The sequence below is a fragment of the Eublepharis macularius genome, chromosome 6 (genome assembly GCF_028583425.1).
Source record: "Eublepharis macularius isolate TG4126 chromosome 6, MPM_Emac_v1.0, whole genome shotgun sequence".
Classification (NCBI taxonomy): Eukaryota; Metazoa; Chordata; class Lepidosauria; order Squamata; family Eublepharidae; genus Eublepharis; species Eublepharis macularius.
Genome location: NC_072795.1, coordinates 6766281 through 6790310, shown reverse-complemented (window position 1 = coordinate 6790310; position 24030 = coordinate 6766281). Strand labels below are relative to the sequence as shown.

General features: G+C 45.2%; 1 protein-coding gene across 2 annotated transcripts in view; it reads right to left on the bottom strand.

Annotated features, from left to right (window-relative positions):
* Window positions 1-24030, bottom strand: part of DIS3L2 (DIS3 like 3'-5' exoribonuclease 2) — a 312241-nt gene that overhangs the window by 246097 nt on the left and 42114 nt on the right. For both annotated transcript variants that reach the window (XM_054983630.1, XM_054983631.1), the window contains 2 exons: window positions 23561-23614; window positions 4803-4904 (listed from right to left, as the gene is read on the bottom strand). In XM_054983630.1, the coding sequence (XP_054839605.1) occupies window positions 4803-4904; window positions 23561-23614 (156 nt within the window). The remainder of the gene's footprint in view (window positions 1-4802; window positions 4905-23560; window positions 23615-24030) is intronic.

Below are 24030 nucleotides of genomic sequence, written 5' to 3'. Positions count from 1 at the left end.
AGCTTGCTGCAATTCTTATCTTAACTGCTACTGATGAGTTTAAGACATAGAGATTCATCAGATTAGAAGCAGCTGACCTAAACTAGTCAACCTTGGGTACTGAGATGCTTGGGAGAAAGGAAGGTATATAAATATGCTAAATAAATAAATATAAAAGCCTGCAGACTGGCTTTCTACAGGACATCTATTGTGCTAATGTTACAATACACACTGCTCCCCATATTTAAGTATCTTGTATTCCATGTCCAGATGGGAATTCTTCAGATCAGCTCCCACGGATATTACACTGATGATATTATCTCGGAAATGCTGTGAAAGGGAACGCTCACCATATAAGAGGAAAATCAAAAAGAGTCCAGTAGCACCTTTAAGACTAACCAATTTTATTGTAGCATAAGCTTTCGAGAATCAAGTTCTCTTCGTCAGATGCATGATCCGAGGAATTGTAACTTGATTTTTACCATAAGGCTTTTTGAGAAACGCAATCTACAAATGTTGTAAAATAAAAGTGTTAAGTATTTCCCCATGTGACCACATGCCTGTCCCCACTTTTATCACCCCTGACCTGCCCGGCTGAGCAGTATTCACACCAACTGCCTATAATACGACGTACAATACATTTGAGACCCTGAAGGGCTGTTGTTGTTTTTTAAAAATGCACCGCTTCTATTTTTTTTTTCTTTCTTTCTTACTCTTTGCACTGTTTTGAACTATAAATTCCTGGTGAAAAACTGATTCCCCCCCCCTTCTTTCTTGGAGAGGGGAGGTATCTAAGCCCCCATTTATGCTTTTTAATACAATTCACTCTTTCACCAAGTAGCTTCTTGAATTCACAGGAATCCCCTTTTCTTTTAAGGAAGGCACTGCAGTCAATGGGCAGGATCCTGAAGATCCAGTTTACTAACACTGGACGTCTTTCTTTCCATTTATGCTTGCATCAGCAGAAGTTTCTTTGCATCGAACGAATAGATGCCCAAAATACAATCCAATCATTCTCTTTCTCTCTCTCACACACACACACACACACACAACCCAGGCTCTCTACTTAAGCACTCTGATTCATCACTGTTATTCTTCCTTACTTTACTTCCACCTGCTAATAATCTGTATAGACTTGGACACGTCATATTACGGCTTTCCAGCTGTCAGTGGTGCTTCTCCCCATCCCCGCTTTACATGCATCTGACGAAGAGAACTGTGGTTCTCGAAAGCTTATGCTACAATAAAATTGGTTAGTCTTAAAGGTGCTACTGGACTCTTTTTGATTTTGCTACTACAGACTAACACGGCTAACTCCTCTGGATCTATGTTCATCTGTACACCTTTTATAATTTTGCTCCTTCTTTCATTCTCTCTCCAATATGAGGGAAGCAGGATGAACTGCTCTCACTTTGAGGAAGTTTCTCCTAAGGTTCCGTGGATGCGCGCCGCTCCTGCAATTAAGCCTGCCAGGGTCTAGCTTTGCCTCCTCCAGCAGCAGAGAATAAGCCGTTGCCTTCTTCCACATAACAGTCCTTCTGGTATAAAATCCTGCCAAGTCTCCAAACTCTTTTATCTTCTCCATCAACCTTGGCATATTTTGAAGAGGGTCCTCCACTATCACCATCACATCGTCTGCAAAGGCCCTCACCTTGTATATATATCCTTTAATCTTCAAACCTTTAATTTCATCGTCTTCTCGTATTTGTCTAAGTAAAATTTCCAACACCATCACGAATAACAATGGAGAGAGTGGACATCCTTGTCTTATTCCCTTTCTTATGTCCAGCTTTTTTGTTATTTCTCGGTTGACAACTATGGCTGCAGATTGATTCTTATATATCGCCTTAACTGCTTGAATAAATATCTTACCCATCTGTACTTTTTCCATCATTGCAAACATAAAATCCCAGTTCAAATTGTCAAACGCTTTTTCAGCATCCACAAAGAAGAAACCAACTTGTTTTCCTGGATTTTTATCATAATATTCTATCGCATTCAATACCGTCCTCAGATTGTCTTTTATATGCCTATCTGGTAGAAAGCCTGCTTGCTCCTCCCCTACAAACTCCACCAGCCAGGCCTTCAACCTTTCAGCCAATATTTTTGCAAAAATCTTGTAGTCATTGTTTGTTAAAGATATTGGTCTATAATTTTTTACATTGGTTGAATCTTGTGTTTCTTTTGGTATTAATGTAATATTAGCTTTGGTATTAATGTAATATTAGTTAGCTAAGGGAAACAGTCAGATGTCAGATAAATGTTGGAAGTCATTAAACTTACCCAGTTTAACCTCCAACTTTTCATCCTAGAACTCATTTCCCAGAGCTTTGAACATCTTCACAGCCCTCCTTTGTGTGGTGGAGGAGAGTGCCCTCAAGTCATAGCTGACTTATGGCAACTCCTGGTAGGGTTTTCATGGCAAGAGACTGACAGAGGTGGTTTGCCATTGCCTGCCTCTGCAACTGTCATATATGCCCCTGCATATCTGCCATGAATGCACATGAGCTCTGTCTCTGGTCTCTGAGAGTATGGGAAGTTATTTATCGCTGCAATGCCAGTAAGTTATCTCAAAAATGTTTACTTTCTCTTTCTTGCTCCACTGAATCTGTGTCCTTGACTGCCAGCTGAAACTGGCTCAAATGTATCCTTCGTGAGAACCAAAGATAAGTTCCTCTTTCTCACTGTCTACTCTAAAACAATGTCTCACTCCAACCCCCCCCCCCCCTATTAATGGTCCTCTTTCCCAAGGCGGGAAGATTCCCTATAACTAACCTTGCTAGCCCCACATAGGTCAGTTCTGCCAATTCCACTGTCTGAGCACCTTGTACTGAATGGATCTCTAATAAAGTTACTTCAACTGGAACACCTATGTGTTAACTGTGGAGAACTTGGGGATCTAACTGCCAGGGACTGGAGGTCTCCCATCCAATTACTAATGAAAACCGATCCTGCTTAGCTTCCGAGGTCTGCCAAGATCAGGCTCACCTGGGATATCCAAGTCAGGGCACCCTCCTCTGTACCGGCTCCAATTTGTACATGAGGACCAGCAGGCTAGTTAAAAAATTATGGAGGGGTAGTAATTTCTATACACTTATTTCCAAGACCGCTTCATGTTAAATTATTTTTAAGATAGCAATGCAGATTTTTTCTTAAGAAGGGCACTCTTACATAACATAGCCACCATTCAAGCACTGTGGACGTCTAGGCCAGCCACATATACATACCTATTTTGAGCGCATTGGTTCAGGCTCCTACGGTCTTGAAGGCCTATTTCGGCTTGGTGTCTTTGGGTAGAAGGGAGTCTTGCCGTAGCCTAGCAACACGGATAGCAAAGTGGCCCCTGACTGGCTGACAGTGTGAGGGAAGTTGGCTCCTCAGGGCAGTAAAAAAGGAGGGAGACGGAGGCTACTGGAGAGGGGTGAACACTCAAACCTCTTCTGAGGAGAACCTCTTCTGAGGAGAGGCAAGTTAGTGTTCTACGTTTAGTTAGCTAGTTTTAGCAAGAAACACTTGTTTGTTATTTTGTTGCCTTTGCTTGTGCCTTATGAGCGGTTCCTGCAACTTCGCATACTTCGCATATGCTCTGCTAAGTTAGTAACAACATATGTAAGCTGGCGTCTTGAGTTTCTGACCAGCTGTGTGCAAATTCACCCAGAGGAAAAAGGGAACCTGGAGACAAGAAAGTCTCAAACAAACTAGGTGGTTCGATCTTCCCAGGGAAGGCTACAAGTGGCCTGAGTGGCTGTGAGCAGCACTTGGGACAGCAGCCAGGGAGTTGAACACCTAGATAGTGGATGACCATAGAGAAGAAGACCAGCCAAGCGTAAAGTGCCCAGAATATGAAACCATGGGGGCTCTGGCAGCAAGGGCTTGGGCATCTCAATCCTTTGCCATCTCAGCAGCTTACAAGCAGAAAGAACTGCTGGACCAACCTGTGATTTAGTGATAGATCACAAACTGTATTTGCAAAAGATCCTACATTGAATCCCTGGGACTGCAAGTATCTTAGGTAGCTAATGCATGGAAAGACCCTTTTTCTGCATGGAGATCCACTGCGAGTCAGAGACGACAATGCTAAGTTATAGACCTATGGTCTGACTCTGTGTAAGGTATATTTACAAATGTTTATTAAAATATTTATACCCTCCTCCCCCGAAAAGAGGGAAACATACGAAGGCAGCTTCACAGAGTCCTGTTGGTTCAACTCCATGATGCTATTTCCAGATGGACAGCAAAATAAAAACAAGAGTCCAGGTGGCATCTTAAACACTAACCCCGTCTGGTGATTAAGAGTTTCGCTTCCATCAGCTCATGCCTCCAGTGGAAGAGGAGCTCTGAGTTAACAAAGCTCATGCTGGAATAAATTATGTTCGTTTTCAAGGGGCCACTGGGAATTCTGTTCCGTTCTCTGGTATGACATTATAGCACCACCACTGCATCAGGCCGAAGGGGGTACTGCAACTGTCAGTCCAGCACGATGACAAGAAAAACGGGATTCGTGCGGCCTTAGATAGCTGTTAATTCTGGTCTGGCTTCTCAACCCCAGGAACTGCTGAGCTGCTCCACTGACCATTTAGAGCCCTGATTGGATCGGTTCTGAGCCACCGGCTTTCCCACCTGGCTCCAGCCCTGACAGCAGGTTTGTCTACCAGAATTTTCATAAGGTACTTCCTGTGCACTAAAACCTATAATTTTCGTCCTGTTCTTTGATGGGAAACAGTAAAAGATTCTCCTTCCAGCCCAGGGCTTGTCAGCCTTCTCCACCCCCCGCCCCCCCACACACACAACAACAACAACCAAAAATAGATCAAAGCACTGACCTTCCACTGGTCTTTGGGAAGCAGCTTCACCACCACAATGTCACCATTCAGAGCTCTGTTGCGAGCAACGACTCCGTCAATGAAGATATCCCGGATGCCGTCCTAGAGAGGAAGACGAGAAAGAAACAGCTCTTGACCAGAGGAAAACGCTTGGGGGGCAGATACAGGCTAGGCTGAAAAGGCATCGCGGGCCACAACCCTAAGACAATGGCTACTTTCAGAGGGCAGCACCCAGGGAAAAAGGAAGCACTGGCCCCTTCGTTCGCGGGCAGGTTCTGGGGAGGAGGGTGCTTTGGAAATGCAAACAAAAACTTGAAAAAGAAATCTGATTCCCCCCCCCCAACCCCTCATCTAGTAACTTACTGAAGGCCTAACAGCCTGTCAGGAATATATAAGGAAGAAGAACAAACTAGTTCCAGAGGGAGGAGGTGTGTCTGCTTTGCATTGACTTAGTGTGCTTCTCTTGGCTGATGGACGTTCCTATAATTTTTACTCCAACAGTTGATACTCAAAAGTGTACTTGCTTCTGAACACAGAGGCTTCAATAAGCTGGCTAAAAGCCACTGAATGCCCCCTCCCACTGTGATATGTGTCTTAATCCCCTTAAAAGCCATCTCATGGGTATTACGGCAGGGAATTCTACAAGCCCACCCATGACAACACTTGGAAGTCCGCTTGTCAGGACACCCTTCATTCTCCTAACAAAACAAAACGGTGCCTATCTTTGACACCATTTCTACCAGAAGCATTGACCCAATGCCCCACTTGGTGTGGCAGCTTGTTCATCATCTAGCAGTAGGGACTCTTGGCAGCTTTGTCACCACAGCTGTCAAACAACCTCAACTGGTCCCTTCTACCCCACCCCCTTTCTTCTGGCTCAATGAGACTGGCTTTCAGATCCCACTCGATTCATGCGGGGACCGCTCCCATCCACCCCTTCTTTTTTGTCTATTTCCTGCCTCAAACGCAAAGCCTTCGTATCGTTCCTTAGCCAACAGCCATTCCCAACATGCACAACTGCAAGCAGCCCTGGATAGGAAAGGTCCCGAGTTTCCACTGCTGGAGCCCAGGCGGCCTCGCGGCAAAGCCAACAGGGATCCTTGGCTGCCAAGAATTCCAAGCCACTCCGGAGCGTGAAATCCAACCAGTGGTGTGAAATGGACGAGATGCACAAACTTGAGGGAGAAGGTTGCCGTCCCAGAGAGAAAATCGATCTTTGGCCAAAGGCACAGCGGGTGAGTCCCACTGAGAGGATGAGACAAGCAAGATAAACGCTGACATTGAAAAGGATCGGCAGAACGGGCTTCCATCAAAAAAAAAAATTGGAGCCTGTCCTCGTTCATTTCACAGAGCAATGGGGGATCTTTCCAGCAGTTTCTTCTGTTAAATCCCAATTTCAACCATACCAAAAGAAAAACAAAGAGAGGCAGCAGACAAAGGCCCCCAGCAACCCAAGCAAAAAAAAAAGAGGAAAGAAAGCTGACCATCACAAGCAACAAGCGACTATGTCGGGTGACAAGCAAGGGAGTCTGTCTCGGCAATCTCTATAACTGAGAGCCAGTTTGGTGTAGTGGTTAAGAGAAGCAGGACTCTAATCTGGAGAGCCAGGTTTGATTCCCCACTCCTCCGCTTGAAGCCAGCTGGGTGACCTTGGGTCTGTCACAGCTCTCTCAGAGCTCTCTCAGCCCCACCCACCTCACAGGGTGTTTTATTGTGGGGATAAGAATGACATGCTTTGTAAATCGCTCTGAGTGGGTGTTAAGTCATCCTGAAGGGCGGTATACAAATTGATTATTATTAATATATTATAAAAACATTTGTACAAGGAGCCGGAAGGTGATGACGTGCTCAGCCAGTGACAGTAAAATGAACAATAAAGTCAAACTGAAACAATGAAGCCAGCATTAACAGTATAAAATGCAGTTGGGTAGCCATATTGGTCTTCAGTAGAAAAGCAAGATTTAGGTCCCGTAGCATCTTAAAGACCAACTAGATTTCCAGGGTATGAACTTCCGAGAGTCAAAAATCCCTTCATCGGAAGAATAAAATGCAGCAGTTAAATTCAAAACCCTTAAAAGCTTTCAAGGACTAAAATTCACTTCTTCAGATGCTACGAGTCAGTCTTCACTATGCAGATGCTTTAGGAGGATGGGGGCGGGGGGGGACAGCAGAATCAAAGGGCCGCGAAATGCAAGTAGTACAAGGTGAAGCGTAGTTATGTAAAATTCAAGTCACATTAAATACAGAGACCATTCACTAGGATAAGCTAATCAAAACCTATAATCGGTGGAGGGGCTTGGGTTTTGTTAAGATACTTAACTCTTGTTAACTTTCCCTGTAACTTAACAGCCTTTAAGCCATACATCAAGTATTTTATAAGTAATTTATAACTCCGTGGATAAATATGGCTAGATCACATGTACATTTTTTTATCTTGCCTAACAACAAGATCTTTAGTTTCTGTTGTTCAGAAATATTCTGAAGATGTTCAGTCCAGAGAGTAATATATTGATTGCGAAGAAAATTGTAACAGGGACAGCTAAAAAGGATATGGGCAATTGAATCATCTTGATCCGTACGATGAATACAACAGCGCTTCTCAGGGGGAATTCTACTGAAACAGCCCTTCATCTCAACGGAAGGTAACGCATTGCATCTGAATAACATAAAAGAGTGTCGATATTTTGGAACTGTTAAGTAAAAGAGATATTTAGCTGGTTCAAACATTTTCTGATAGGATTACTGAAAATAAATTGGGGAGCATTTCTGATCAGCTTTGAATTTTAATATAGCCCAGTCTTTTTAAACATTCGGTTTTGTACATCTTGCAAAGATTTTTTCAATGAAACCCTATGAATTAAGCTTGAGTTTAATACGGCAAGCTTTGAATTGATTGGGCTAAGCCAGGTTTTGAACCAAGAATCAGCTATTACTAGTTGCAGTAGAGATAGTAAAGCATTAGATTTACGGAGCGATAATCTGAACTTAACGGCATGATACCATGCTAATGTTGAAATTTGCGGGAGTCCGAGTTCTAATCGCACCACAACTGAAGGTACACTGGGAGGAAGAGAAAGAATCTTACAAAAGAAAGTTTGTTGGAGCTTATCAAGAGGGTCCAGCGGTCCATAGATCCAGATTGGGGCGGCGTAGAGCAATTTGGGAAGAATGATTGCTTTATACAACAGTAACAGAAGCGGGATGAGTTGACCACCTTTGGTATAAAAGAATTTCTTACGAATAGTTAATGTCATTTGTAAGGATTCAAAAACTCAAAGTCTTTGTGTGGGATGAGGAGCTAATTACGAAACCGCATAATGAATCCCCAGTTCAGTATTTCAACCAGCAATCTTAGCACAAACAAAAGTAGGCAGAGGGAATCAAACACACGGGCAAGAACAAACATGAACACACATTAAACTGACTTATACTGAATTAAGCCATCAAGGTCCAGTTTCTACTAAGACCAACACTGGCTCTCCAGGGTCTCAGGCTGAGGTCTATCACATCACGTTTCAACTGGAGATGTGGGGGATTGAACCTGGGACCTTCTGCATGCCAAGCAGAGGCTCTTCCACTGACCCATAGCCCCTCCTTTTCACCTGGTATCTAACACTGGACAATACTGGTGCCTGGCAAGAGATGTGGTGCCAGCACTGAAAAATGGCCTGACTCAAGTGGGTACCTATCAGTCCATCACATTTTATCCTGCCCTTTCTGCTGAAGAATTCCGTGTGGCCTACGTGGTTCACCCTTCCTCTGTTTTAATCTCACAATAATCCTGTGAGGTAGGTTAAGCTGAGAGCGAGTGACTGGCCCAGGGTCAACCAGTGAGCTTCACGACAGAGCATTTCCAAACTTCGCCCCGATTCTCAACCTACAACACAGAGAGTTGGGGCACGCAAATCATCTGTCGATGACTCCAGGAGAACCATCCAAGAACTCCAGAAGCATTTGTTCAAAGGACACAAGTGGAGCCCAGAGACGCATGTAAGCCACTGATGATGGATTGGCATGTGGAGCAGTGTCCGATCCGTGGAGTTCTGCTGTACCTGAATTTCAGGTTCAACACTGAAGCTTGGGGAGCTCTGCGATGTTCTCTTCCCCTTTTCCCCGCTGCATCCCCAATCCATCAGCCTGGAAATGGACCACATAGGGCAGTGGCACTCACTCTCCAGTTTGGGAAGGGCCAGGTTTGCCATGACCATCAACTAGAAGAGCCACATTTATTTCCGCTTGCACATCAGGGAGGCTCCCAGCTTACCCATTTCTCCGGTGGTGACTGTTTCAAGGTGGGAACCACCTGCCAAATACAAACCCATCCAGACAAGGGCCTTGCCCACTTTCCTGAAACATGCAGCAGGTGCCACATTGGGGAACAATGCTCAGAAGATCCACAGGAGACATGTCCTAGAACCACATGTGGCTCCCTAGCCACTGAGTGAGTATCGAGTGCTTGACTTTATGCATCAGAAAAAATTATTAAAATAGAAAACAAAGTTTCCAGGTACCCTTTGCAAAAAAAACTCATCCTAAATGAAAATCCTGCCCTGCTAAGGTCATTTCAGATTCCAGCCACAAACAATGGTCAGTGTTTGTGACAACATCAAACAACTATTACTGAAGACTCAAAGGGATTCCTACGACTGTGGGTAACACCTGAAAGAGAGTAAACTGGTTTCTATCCCGAGTTCATTATAAAGACAAAAACTCAACTCCTAAGACTCAATACATATGTAATCAAATATTCAACCACTGTTTCTGAGCTAACCAGGTTATCTCTACAACCTCACGTCACAGTTAGCTTTGTCCCATACAAATACTGGCAAAGGAAACACATCTCTGGAACTAGCAAATAAGATAGTTTGTGTCCACTATCACAGGGCGCAAACACACATCCCTTCAAAGATAGGAAATTAAGTACATAAGGTCTGGGATACAGCCATACACTCCAGGTCAGGTTTTTCCATCTAATCTACTTCTGCTTCTGTGCTCGCTCTTCAGGCTTGGTCGCTATGATCTAACTTCTCGCTCTTTCTTCACGTCTCTCTCTTTCTCTCACTACGGTCCCCATACATTTCCGCCCCCCCCATTGCTCTGACACTGCTCCTGGTTCCTTCCATGGAAACTCCCAAAGCCCCTCTCCAGAGCCACTGGTTCTGTGGTTCCCGACAGCCCCCCTTTTCGTCCAGCCATTTGGTATAACACACTGTCTCTGATCCCCAAGCCTTCTCCCAGCATTATCTTTCATTCTCTTTTCCTCTCTCATCTAGCCCTCCTTCTCTCATGTTCTTCAGAGACATCCACACAACTCTTTCATGGACTAGCCATGATAATTGGGCATCTTTATTACCAAACATTTTAGAAATGGTTGGATTAGGATTTATCAGTGTAGAGCTATTTGAAGTATTTTAACTTGCCAAATGTGATGATTGCCAATTGCCTTTTAAATTCTCCATTCTATCTTGCCTTCCATCTATCCCTTTGTAGTTAATCAAAGACAACCCTCATTATTTGGGGGGAAATACTGCACCAGTCTGCAATCTGTGTATACAAAGACTCAGGTGCCAGGAGATCCAGAGTTGGGGTGCATGCATGAATAGGCCGCATACGTGTGCCCCCCAAATCTCAGGGTAGCACTCATCCACAGAAAAGTCTGCTCTGGACCTCAGCCACTAACCCCACTTGACCTACATCTTCCCCTTCCCCTAATCCTTGGTTTACTCATGGCTGCAATCCTAAACCTACTTACTAGGGAGTAGGTAAAGATAGTCCCCTGTGCAAGCACCAAGTCATTACTGACCCATGGGGGATGTCGCATCACGACATTTTCTTGGCAGACTTTTTATGGGGTGATTTGCCATTGCCTTCCCCAGTCATCTACACTTTACCCCCAAGAAACTGGGTACTCATTTTACTGACCTCGGAAGGATGGAAGGCTGAGTCAACCTTGAGCCGGCTACCTGAATCCAGCTTCCGCCAGGATTGAACTCATGTAGTGAGCAGAGCTTGGACTGCAGTACTGCAGCTTACCACTCTGTGCAATGGGGCTCCTTACTAGGGAGTAAGTCCTACTAAACTTAATGGGACTAACTTCTGAATAGCCATGCTTAAAGACGGCACTGTAATGCACACAAAGTCTTGGATAGAAATTCATTTTAAAACTCAGGTTTCATATAGCCATGCTGGTCCAAAGACTAAGAACCTCATGCAATAGCTTGTAATAAGACAACCAAAACAACACAGAGCAGCGTGTAAAGCTTTTCAGTTCCCCAGAATTCTTCATCGGGCTGTAAGTTCTTTTAAAAAGTAGGAAGGAAGGCTATATCGAGCAAGCTTCCAGGAACCTGAAATATCACCTCCTCCTCTAACACGTAGGCTGACGAAGATGTCTGGAGAACTCTAAAGCTTACCAAAAGTTCTGTGTTATTGTGGTTGACCTCCAATTTTGAAAAGGCTTTCATGTTCATTTTTAAAAGGGTGCCATGCTTTAAACTCAGCGCCTCCACTAATTCCTTCCTGTGGGCTTTTGACACACACACAGACACCCACGCAGCGTTGTGTGAACGGCAACAACAGAGACTTGGGCAGAGCCCTCTCCTCCAATGTACCTCAGCCATACCATTTCCTTTGCTTGCACATGGGGAGACAGCGCTTCTCTTCACATGGGGGTCAGGGAGAGGGGAGGCTGGTGCTATGTAGAGGTATGAAGGGGGAAATTTTACCAGTCTCCATCACTGCAAAGAAGTAGAAGGAGGAGGTAAAGATCCTTGCCGGGGGGGGGGGGACAACGCTGAACAACTAGCAAATCATGTCCACACAACATCTGCAAGAACAGCAGATGTGCTAACTGGGGGAGCAGATTTAGGGAAAGGAAATAAAATGCCCAGCCTCCAAGCAGAGGCCCCTTCCCAAGCAAAGATGGGAGATCTTTGGGGTCAGAGACTGCAGCAGGAAAAGCTTTCAGTGCTGGACTGAACCTCTGAGCCTCCCATTTCCAATCCATACCTACTCATTTCAACACTTTGTACAGCACCTAGCACTGGGCAAGCACTCTTCAAAGTATATTAGATGTTGCAAATGTTGGCACGTGACTGCTACACGGACAAACCGTTTTATCAGAAGAGCTGCCTTGAAAGCTGTGTGCCGGATCTCTGTTGGGCGATCTTGTTGTCAAGGAATAAGAGACCCAAAAGCAAGCTTGAGCCAGGCAGTTTGCCTGACCAAAACACCGTGAACTGCAGCGAGACACTAACTTTTATGCGCGGTGGGCAGAGGCAGGGCACTTCCCCCCAGCAGCACATCTGGAACCGCCAGAATAAAATGGCTTCTACTCTGCAGTTTTACACTCTTCAATATGCCCTTGGGAGCAAGGGGAGAGTAACATCTCATTAAGCTGCTCAGAACCAAGAAAGAAACCCATCTGAACGCATGCTGCAATTTCAACAGTCTTTGGCGAGGAATGGTCTCTCGGGTATATTTTACCAGGATGTTTTAATCAAAAAGGTGCTCCCTTTTCTGGGACGTGTGGTTAAGTCTCTTTAAAAGGAAAACCAGCAGCAGCCATTACAATTGTTCCCGATGATGACGGTCATAGGAAACTCAGGAGCTCGTCAAAGTCTGTTCTCTGTAACTCATCTCTAAGCCTGGCAAAAAGACCAGTTCCTATGTCACCAGCACAGAGATGGAAGCGGGCAGAATATATATTTAAACTCATTTTATCTGAGACTTACTTACGACAGGGCAAAGCGGGATGGAGAAAGAACAACTGGTAGAGTAGGGATTCGCATGTCAGACTAGGAGTGGAAGGGAGAAGCCCGCATCCAAATGGTCACTCAGCCATGAGGTTGGGCTCTCTGTGAAGCCAGTCACCGTCTTGCAGCCTAACCCAGGGGTGGGCAAATTGCGGCCCGCGGGCCACATGCGGCCCGCTACAGAGTTTTTTGTGGCCCGCCAAGACAGTAGAAAAGTGTGATAGGGTACATTCGTCTCATTAAACTGATTCTAAAATTAAATGTGCTTGCAGCTGTAGATGATATGAAATTAGCACAATAAATAAATTGAATAAAACTACCACTATTTTATTTAATTTATATTTATTGATTTTTATGATACAACTTATACCTTTCCTGAAATGCAAAGTTAACTAATGAATGCAATCATTTTAAAAGGTGCGGCCCTCCGCTAACCTCCGCTCCCACAAAGTGGCCCCCCGAGCCAAAACAATTGCCCACCCCTGGCCTAACCTATCCCTCGGAGCTGTTGTAAGGATGAGGATGAAAGAGAGAAGAGCCATGTATCCAGAGCCCTGAGCCCCTTGGAAGAAGGGCAGGATAAAAACACAACAAATAAGATAGAATTTACAACAAGCAGGATATCCCAAGCCCTGACCTGGATAGTTCAGGTGAACCAGATCTCAGAAGCTATGCGAGGTTGGCCTTGGCTAGTAAATGGATGGGAGACCTCCAAGTAAGACCAGGGTCACTATGCAAAGACAGGCAATGGCAAACCACCTTTGTTATTCTCCTCCCATGAAAGCCCCACCAGGGGTTGCCATAAGTGAGCTATGACTTGAGGGCACTCTCCACTACCATCAGAATATCCCAAAATAGCACAGATGTAAAGGAAATCAACAAAGGTCTGAGAAATCAGTTCTGTAAGGAAAGGTTGGGGGAACTGGATATGTTTAGACTGGAGAATGGAAGGCTAAGGGGAGCCATGATCACATTCGTAAAATATCCAATGGGCAGGCATACACAAAAGGTCCAAATTTTCACAAAAAGTTGTTTGGATGGCATGCCTATTTGTGGTATGATAAAGTTAAAGCGGACTCTATGTTTTTGCATCACTATATCAGAAGAAGCCTTTTCACAATCTGGAAGAAATATAAGAATTATATGGAAAGTGGTATCCCTTCGTGGGTGGTACCATATGAAGTAATAGATCCGAGAACTGTTTATAATGAACAATAATGTTTAACTTATAAAGAGATAATGTCGATAGAACACAGAATACCAAAAATAAAGACACAAGAAGAGTTATCTCCTCACTAGGGATGGTTTCAATACAGGCAAATTAGGGATCTTTACAACTCGGACTGTCTAAAGGGAGGAATAAGACTAAAAAACTCGGAGTTAGAAGAAGTGATTCTACAAGAAGGCAAAAAAGATATTTTGAAAATATACAAAATACTTTTAAAATGGTATACGGAAGACGAGACAGTCAAAGTCCAGATGGTGAAATGGGCAATAAACCTTCATAAAGAAATAACAATGGAATCATGGGAATACTTGTGGAAAAATACTTTGAAGATTTCAACTTGTACCAACATTAAAGAGAATGTATACAAAATGATGTATAGGTGGTATTTAACACCTAAGAAGATTGCGCATGGAAATGCAAATATGTCAGATAAATGCTGGAAATGTAAAAAGCATGAAGGATCATTTTATCATATGTGGTGGACTTGTGAGGTAGCTAAGCAATACTGGGGAGATATAATAGAAATAATTAATGAGGTTTTGCAAACCCAAATAAATAAGAACCCAGAGTTGTTGCTACTGAACTTGGGAATGGAAGAAGTTCCAAGGCAGTACAGAACATTGCTATTTTACATGACTACAGCAGCAAGACTTTTGTATGTGCAGAAATGGAAAGTGCAAGAAATACCAACTATAGAAGATTGGATTTACAAATTGCTGTACATGGCTGAGATGGACAAAATGACAAGAAAACTTAAAGATCTTGATCCAGGAGAATATATTGCAGACTGGGAGAAATTGAAACAATATCTAGAAAAAAAATGGGATGTGAAAGGAGGATTGTGGCAGTTTGAGAATTATTAATATGTGACTTTATAAAGGGGAGAGAGACGTAACTTTACCATTAATGGGGAAACTTAGCTATTAATTAATCTAAGCTAATATTAGTAATAAGGAGATTGTATTAAAAATAGATAGTTTAAACTGTGAAATGTAGATTGATATATTAGAAAATTGGAGATATAGAAGAATTTGAACATGCTTAGAATAAGTGATATAACATATAGGATTTAGAAAAATTATTGTTAAGAGTAATTTGAGTAATAAGAGGGGTTTGGGGTTGGAAAGCTGTTGGAAGTCAGTAAGGAGGGGAGGGAAGGGGGGGCTGATATAATTTAGATAAGACAGGGAATTTGTGTATTGAATAACATTGTATGTACTCACCAATAAAAAATTAAAAAAAAAAAGAAAAGGTCCAAATTTTATTCTCTGCTGTTCCATAGGGTGAGACTGGATCTAATGTGCTGAAGTGCTGGAAGGGTGGATTTTAGATGAAAAGTATGAAAGAATTCCTAATTATAAGATCCACGTGATGCTCCCAGAACTAGGGGCCACATCCCCCCATGGATGTACCATGGTGTATCCACGTTGTCAAAGATGAGTCAACGCTCAAGAGATGCCAAGGCTGCCATTTTTATTGTGTAGCTCAGTTCCAACGGTCAGTTCTCAAACCTAACAGTTACTCTGCTGCCTGGCTGGTTTATACCTTACTAGCAACAAAGCCCATTGTGGGAAAAAATACAACGGGCTCTACAAAAGGAAGGGCAAGCAGGCAGGCATTGCCTCCTCCTCCGCGTCTGATCCCGGGTGGGTGAAGGTGAAGGGTGGACACTGCCACCTTCTCCCCTCTTGATCATGGGCGGGTGAAGGTGGGGGTGGGCACTGCTACCTGCTCTGCTTTTGATCCTGACCGGGTGAAGAGGAGGCATGCATTGCCACCTGCTCTGCGCCTGATCCCGGCCAAGTGAAGGGGTGTGGGCATTGCCACCTGCTCTGTGTCTGATCCAAGCCAAATGAAGGGGGGAGAGCATTGCCGCCTGCTCCATGCCTGATCCTGGTCAGGTGAAGTCAGTTGGCAGGCATTGCCATCTGCTCTGCTCCTGATCCCAGACCGGTATAGCCGGGGGTGAGCATTGCCACTTGCTCCGCTCCAGATCCCAGCCTGGTAAAGGCAGGGGGCTCACATTGCCACCTGCTCCGCGCCTGATCCTGGCCAGGTGAAAGCGGGGGTGGGCATTGCCACCTGCTCCACTCCTGATCTTGACCGGGTGAAGGCGGGAGCGGGCATCGCATCCTGCTCTGCTCCTGATCCCAGCTGGGTGAAGGTGGAGGGTGTACATTGCCACCTGCTCCGCGCCTGATCCCAGCCAAGTGAAAGTAGGGGTGGGCATTGCCACCTGCTCCATTCCAGATCCTGGCTAGGTGACGGCGGGAGCAGGCATTTTCTCCTGCTCCGCTCCTGATCCCAGCCAGGTTAAGGAGGGGAGTAGGCATTGCCATCTGCTCCGCTCCTGATCCCAGCTTGAGTTTCCTGCCTGAGCAGTGCCCTCTGGAGGCGCACCAAGGTAGGAGGTAAGCTGTCTGGAACACGCTTACCCTTTTATATAGCAGGATTATCTCCCCCTGCTTTCACCCAGGCTCTTAGGCCTACTTTCCCTGCTGAGGTCCTTTGCCCAGTCTTCGTAACTCTTAGCTTTGGTCACCTAGTCTTCTGGCAGGGTTAAAACCTCCAGTAGCTGGGCTTGGGCTGGTAGCAGCTGTGGCCTCTTGGCCAGGAACGCTGCCTTCTTGGGCCAGGAGAGTCCCGCATCCCTACTGACTGTAGAGAGCTCAGGCTAAATCAACAGCTGCTTGTACATGCATTTTCTTTGTGGAAGCCCTAACGTCATGGAATGGCCTGCCTGAGGAGGTCAGAAAGCTCCCACTCTCCTGGCTTTCAACATGCAAGACCGAATTATGCAGGACTTTCTATTCAGATTATAGGACAGTGTCATGAGAAGTTGCTCAGAGAGATATCTTAGTAAGGGACAAAGACTATAGACAAGGCTATTCAGTACAGTCTGCTGATGTAGATATACTTCTCTTGGGTAGTTTGACATTGCTGAAGATGCTATGTTCATTCATTATGTTTTAATTCAGGAAGGTTTCATCTATCTGTTTGGTTTTATGCTAGTTTTCAAATCTGTGGCTACCATACCCTATTGAATCTGTTTTCACTGAATGTTCTGTCAATCATATTGTATTTTTGCAAAGGGGATATTCTGGCTATCGATTATATTGTATTCACTTGCAGCGTGTGTTCCACCTTGGATCTCAACGAGAAAGGTGAACTATATAATAATAATAATCAGGGCTTTTTTCTGGGAAAAGAGGTGGTGGAACTCAGGACCACCCAAGGACGTCACTTTGGGTCAGCTGGAACAAGGGGGGAGTTTTTTAAAGTTTAAATCGCCCTCGGTGAAAATGGTCACATGGTCGGTGGCCCCGCCCCCTGATCTCCAGACAGAGGAGAGCTTAGAGTGCGGAGGGCAATCTAAACTCCCCTCTGCCTGGAGATCAGGGGGAGGGGCCACCGGCCATGTGACCATTTTCAAGAGGTGCCAGAACTCCATTCCACAGTGTTCCTGCTGAAAAAAAGCCCTGATAATAATGAGGACGACGACGACGACAACAACAACAATATACTCCAGGACCCACTCAACTCAATCTCACGTCGGCAAAACAGAACATCCATGCAAGAGCCCAAGGTCTCTTGGAGTGAAGTCATTCATAGCCCAAGCCTAGCTGGGACTGAGGAACGGTACTTCAGTCTTTAACATTTGGCTTTTGCCAGGGCACAAGGATTAAACAAATGAAAAAGTGTGACACAAATTAGTCATAGCCTAAACCAAGTTTCACAAGCACACCACTGGGCAGCTTTCTGAAAGATGAAACCAGTCCCATCAGGTCCTCTAAATCACACCACCGCATAAATTGTTCAAAAAGCCAACAGCAGGAATTTATGCATACTGACTGCTGTGCCCTGCTACGGAAGAGAACGTCTTTGTCTTTCTAAGACAAGCAAGCTCAGCTTTGGCTTTAATTACCTGCTCGTTACTGCTACTAACCCTTAGCAGCAATAAAGCTGCTCTTTTCTTTAGACTTGATAGAAAATGTGCTGCTAATTTTGGAGCAGGAGATTACCCAACCCTTCCCCAGAATGTGGTTACATTCAGTTCTGCTGCCTAGTACCACGTTGAGCTGCCTTTGCCACTCCCCCACCAGGCCAGATGAGACACTGTAATTCAGTGGGTAGAGCTTTCTGTGTAGAACGTCCCTGGTTCAACCCTTGAGGTCTCCAGTGAAAAAGATCTCGGGTAGCAATCTCTGCTTCACACCTTGGAGAGATTCACTGAGTTGGATTAACCAAGGATCTCACTTGCAGCTTGCTACAGAAGTGGTAAACCACAGAGGGGGGGGGGACTACTGACCACAGATCTGACACAGCAAAGGAACGGCAGAAATCAAAAAGACACCGCACCTGCTCCAAGTGGCATCACAACCAGTGAGGGCAAACCACAAAGGTGCAAATGTCTTGAAGCTATGGAGCACAGTGACTGTTCGATGAATGTTAACATTCACATTTGAACATCGTCGGTTCCAGACGCATGTCAGGAAGATCTAAAAACACATACGCGTTTCTCTGCTTTTTGTACACCAATGAATAGAGTGATCACTTTTAGATGATCGCCAACATCCACCAGTGCACCTCGGAGTCTTTAGACCATTGCATTTGTCGAGGATTCTCAACATTCACATTCAACCGTTGTCTCAACTAGATCTCAGGCATTCAGGATCTCTGCAGAAGTGCAGTTAAAAAGTCTTGTTTGCATACCTCAAAGATCATTTTACAGCCTCTCAATACGATTAGGGAAAGAGCATCACTCCCATTCTGCAGTCACTCCGCTGGTTACCTATCAGTTACTGTGAGTTCAAGGTACAAAGCTCTTCACTGTCTTGGTCCGGCATACCGACCACCTCCCTCCTTATGTTTCTCCATGGCAACTTTGCTCATCTGAACAGGGTCTCCTGCAGGAGCCACCCTGCACACGGGCAAAATCAACTGCAGCCCGTACACGGGTTTCTCTGTGGTGGCTCCTACCCTGTGAAACGGCCTGCCTGAAGAGGTGAGGAGAGCCCCCACTCTCCTAGCTTCCCACAGAAGATGCAAAACCGAATTATTCAAAAAGGCTTTTGTATTGTAGGGAGGGGCTCTCAGATGCTTCGCTAATGAGTTAGGGGCCATAGACTTCACCACTATGTTGCCTTACGTACTATCTGCTGTCTTAAATATGTGCGCCTATGAGCTACTTGTGCTTCGTGTTGTCTAACATCAGCCCTAGAATTGCTTCTGTTCTGTTACAGCGTTTCTCAACTCTGTATCGGATTCCTGCTAATGCTATGTCTTAGTAAACTTCACCCTACGGCATTGTTTATGGAAATGCTCTGGATATTGACTGTACTGATCTCACACTGTGTAATCCATCTTGAGTCTCAGTGAGAAAGGCGAACGATACATGACATAAATAAATTATAAAAAATATATTTTATGAACTTTGGGGACAAATATTCAAGGTGACAAGGGAATGAGTAGTGGAGACTGACAGTACAATCCTATGCAGAATTAACCTGCTCTAAATCCATTGAAACCAATGGGCTTGGACTGGAGTAATTTTGCCCTGGAATGCACTGTGACCTTCTTAAAAGCAACGGCCTATAGGCAGATATGACATTCCTACAACCACAGTCCATGGCACTCCAAATCTGAACAGATCCACTTCCAGCTAGCTCACAGAGAAAAGAAAAGTCTGCAATTAACCAGGACCAAAAATATTGCCATCACTAGAGGTTCAGGTAGGTAGTCATGCTGGTCAGCAGTATAACAGCAAGATTTAAGTCCCATGGGACATTAGAGACTGACAAGATTTTAAGGGTATGAGCTTTCGAGTCAAAACTTCGAGAAAGCTTATACCCTGAAAATCCTGTTGGTCTTTAAGATGCTTATACTCAAATCCTGAAGTAAATACAGTTTTCCGGGCTGTATTGCCGTGGTCTTGGCATTGTAGTTCCTGACGTTTCGCCAGCAGCTGTGGCTGGCATCTTCAGAGGTGTAGCACCAAAAGACAGAGATCTCTCAGTGTCACCTCTGTCTTTTGGTGCTACACCTCTGTCTTTTGGTGCTACACCTCTGTCTTTTGGTGCTACACCTCTGAAGATGCCAGCCACAGCTGCTGGCGAAACGTCAGGAACTACAATGCCAAGACCACGGCAATACAGCCCGGAAAAACCCACAACAACCATCGTTCTCCGGCCGTGAAAGCCTTCGACAATATATAAATACAGTTTCTCTCACAATGGCTGTGCTCGGCAAAATGCCTTATTTATTTATTATATTTTTAATTCGCGGGCTCAGGGTTAAAAATACAACATAAAAACAATAAACACCGCATAAAAACAGCAATCAATAAAACCATTCCAAGACAGGCAGTCCTGCACTCCCGCCCGTCAGCACTGCCTTGCATCTCCGCAACAAGTCTGCATTTATTGCCCAAATCCGTCGACATCAAGCAAGGCCCACAGGGTCAACGTCTGCACCTTCTATTCTATCCCGACGCTGCAAACCTTCAATCCTAGGCAGAAAGCTGCTGCCCTGGTGTGAAACTAAGGCCATCCCACAGCAGGACAAGTTACTCCCTGCCGCAGCTCAACAGCTGTGCCTCCCATGACAAGATGCAGAAAAATCGCAAAGCTTCTTGGACTAACATAATTCAAGTTGGAAGCTGTCCTTCGGAAGAGTCCAGATTTTCTCTCCCCTCCCACCCCCCGCAATCCCACCACGTACTTAAAAATGTTTGACATCATTCGAGAGAAGCGCCTTCTCATTTCTGTCAGCACCCCTGTGCAGAGATCCGTAAGAAGCAAACCGTGCCAGAGGTTGACTGCACAAAAATCAGCCTTGCCACCTGCCAGCGGCCACGCCAGTCTTTGCAACGGCAGCAGAGGAAGCGAGAGTTTTTCTTTGTTCTTTCAGCAGTTCGTCACAAGCTGTTCCTTTGCCTAAGTGAAGGGGGCCAAACAGGTTAATTCACGTACTCCCCAAGTGTGTCCCTGGCTGGGTTCCTCTTCTCCCATAGGTTCTCTCCTGATACCCTGGAAAAGTTTTGTGGAAACTGAACAAGTATTTATTTTATGAACCCATACGGTAGGTTCCCTGGAGAAGAGACATAAAAATTCTCTAAATGAAGCTGCCATACACTGGACCAGACCCTCGGTCCATCAAAATCCGTACTGTCTACTCAGACTGAAGCTGCTGTCGGGGGTCTCAGGCAAAGGTCTTTGACACTGCCTGCTACCTGAGCTGGAGATGAAACCTGGGATCTTCCGCATGCCACGCAGATGCTCTTCCACTGAGCCACAGCCCCTATTTATTTAGTAGTAACAACAGTTCATTTGTATACCACTTTTCTGGACAGAGTAGTTCCCACTCAGAGTGGTGCACGAAGTCATAAAATCATAGAGTTGGAAGGGATCTCCAGGGTCATCTAGTCCAACCCCCTGCACAATGCAGGGAATTTACAACTACCTCCACACACACACCCCTCCTCCAGGCCCAGAAGAGAGCAAAACACCATCAGGATCCCTAGCCAAACTGGCCTGGGGAATGGTTGTTGTGGATTTTCCGGGCTGTATAGCAGTGGTCTTGGCATTGTAGTTCCTGACGTTTCACCAGCAGCTGTGACTGGCATCTTCAGAGGTGTAGCACCAAAAGACAGAGATCTCTCAGTGTCTGGGGAAAATTGTCCTGGGGAAAATTGCTTCCTGACCCAAAAACTGGCAATTGGCATTACCCTGGGCGTGTAAGAAGGGGGCATGAGAGCTAAGCACCGATGTAACCCTTCCTGCCCTCCCTCTCATGATCTGCCCAGGTTCACAGAATCAGCATTGCTGTCAGGTGGCCATCTAGCCTCTGCTTAAAAACTTCCAAAGAAGGACAGCCCACCACCTCCTGAGAAAGCCTGTTCCACTGAGGGACCGCTCTGACTGTGAGGAAGTTTAGCCGAAAACTCTCTTGATTTAATTTCAACCCATGGGTTCTGTTCCGACCTTCTAAGGCAAGATAAAACAATTCCGCGCCATCCTCTATATGACATTGTTGTTATCCCCACAATACAGCTGAGAGGAGTGGCTTACCCAAGGCCATCAGCTGAGCTCATGGCAACAGTGAGATTTGAACCAGTAAAGTGCTGCATCCCAGCTTAAATACTTAACCACTACGCTACATTTACGAAGTTTTGATCCAGCCCTTCTACACCACCAAAGAAGTCAAACCCAAGATAATAAGAAGAGCAGGAATCATTTAGCTTTCAGAAGCCAGCAATATCATCCAGCCTCTCTCCAGCAAAGCAACGGGGATCTACCCAAAGCTGCAATCTTAACGCACTGACCTGAGAACAAGTCACACCATGGGATTTACTTCAAGCTAATGTGTGTAGGATTGGGCTAGGGGTTGGAAAGAACGGAAGGAATTTTACAAGGAATGGAAGGGACCCCAGAGGATTAATTAGCTTTTAATTAGCTACTGGCTGTTCAAAGCTTCGGCTGTATTGCTTTAAAAGTATTCATATACTCCCTTCAAAATGCCAGTAGAAGCTTTTTTATAGCTCAGTATAATCACTGTGCACTAACTGGTTGCACAAAAGCTCAAGCAGGTATTCAAATATGAATGCACAGCCCTGGTTCTGACATACCGAAGCCAGCAACCAATTCCAGGGGTAGAAAGATCCTACAAGCCATGTCCCCCGCCCGCCCAAGTGCCTGATGGCAAGCAGGTCCTGTCTACCACAATCCCCCCGCCCTTCTGCTTGATTTTTAGAAGGAAGAAGTCCCCAAGTGCCTGTCCTGCACCAGAGCACCTATAAAAGTTGCCCAGGGCAGGAGCAGCCGCTCTTCTGTTCCGCCTTGCCCAGTGTATTGCCTGCCTAGATGCGTATAAACCACAATGACATTTAGTAATTATTAAATCTGCACGTTCTGCTAGTGGGGGGACTGAAGCTATCCAGCAATAGATCCCCTGCTGCTTCTAATGAATTACTTCCAGCTATTATTAAAATCAAGCCCAGGACCAACTAGATATAAATGAAATTGATAGTAGAGCAGCAAATAAGAGGCACGCAACAGCCAAATCCCAAGCGCAGGATCATTCAGCACACTCATCTAACAGACCCACAAGGGAAGGAGAAAGCTGAGGTACCCAGCGCCGCCTTCTATAAAAGGTCCCTAAATTGCTCCAAGCTCGGCATTCAAAACCGAGCACGTCAAAATGCAGCATGTGCATTACTTTGAGATCAAGTTTACAAATTAGCTCATGCAGCAGGCCGGCAGCAGAGAAGCACATTTGTTTTGGGCAGCTTAACTTAGAGTCGGAGGAAAATCTGTAAGCCATCTGTAAGTGTAATCATAAACCCTCGGTGTACAGCTAACTGGTGGTCCCAATCTGGGCTCAGCTGGCTGCTCAAAACGAGTGCCGCCTCTGCCCCAGAGGTTCAGATCGATGCACGTCGGGACTACCAAACTTCTGCCCCTCGACAACTAGCACCCGTTTCAATGGGGTTTCCATGGACCATTTGATGGACCGGGCCCAGTAGCTTGACATGGTGTCCGCATATCTTGGGATTTAATTGCTAGCTGCCAACAGAACCACAAGGGCAGTTCCAACGGCTAGCACAGCAACTCCCGTGCGTTCTCTGATCGACAAGCGTTCTAACAAAGTGAGTTAATAAGTCTCTCTGGAAAATTTTGTTGGTCCTTAAGCTACTATCAGACTCAAATTTTGTTCTCCTGTTACAGACTAACACAGCTACCCCACCCGAAATTGTTAATGAATTACACATTACTTACTGGAGACGGAACGAAGGCTTCGTGGTACTTCTTGGGGTTTATTCTCAAGGGTCCCTTTAAAGAGGAAAGAGAAGAACTGCAGTTAAGGACTGAGGGAAAGAATCATTTTATGCAATTCCAGTAAAACTATTAGCAGTAATTTGCTGGGGTTTACTTACTGGGCCAATACCCCCATAACCCTTCCCACCATGAGACAGGCAATGCCCTTTTGTTCAAATCCTGGAAAAACAATGAATAATGAAAAACATTGCAACATTATAGGACCCAGGACTATAATCAAAAGTGGCATAGGGCCTGGGCGTTCTGACAGCCAGCGTGCCTTGGTGAATAATGCACGGTGCTCGCAGCAGAGGCAGGGATTTCTTCTCAGCAGAGTCAGAAGTCCAAGAGCGTCTTCACTGCAGACAAATTTGGAGGAACTCCAAGTGAGGAACGCAACAGTCATCTCAAGATAGCAGAGTCCAAGGTTG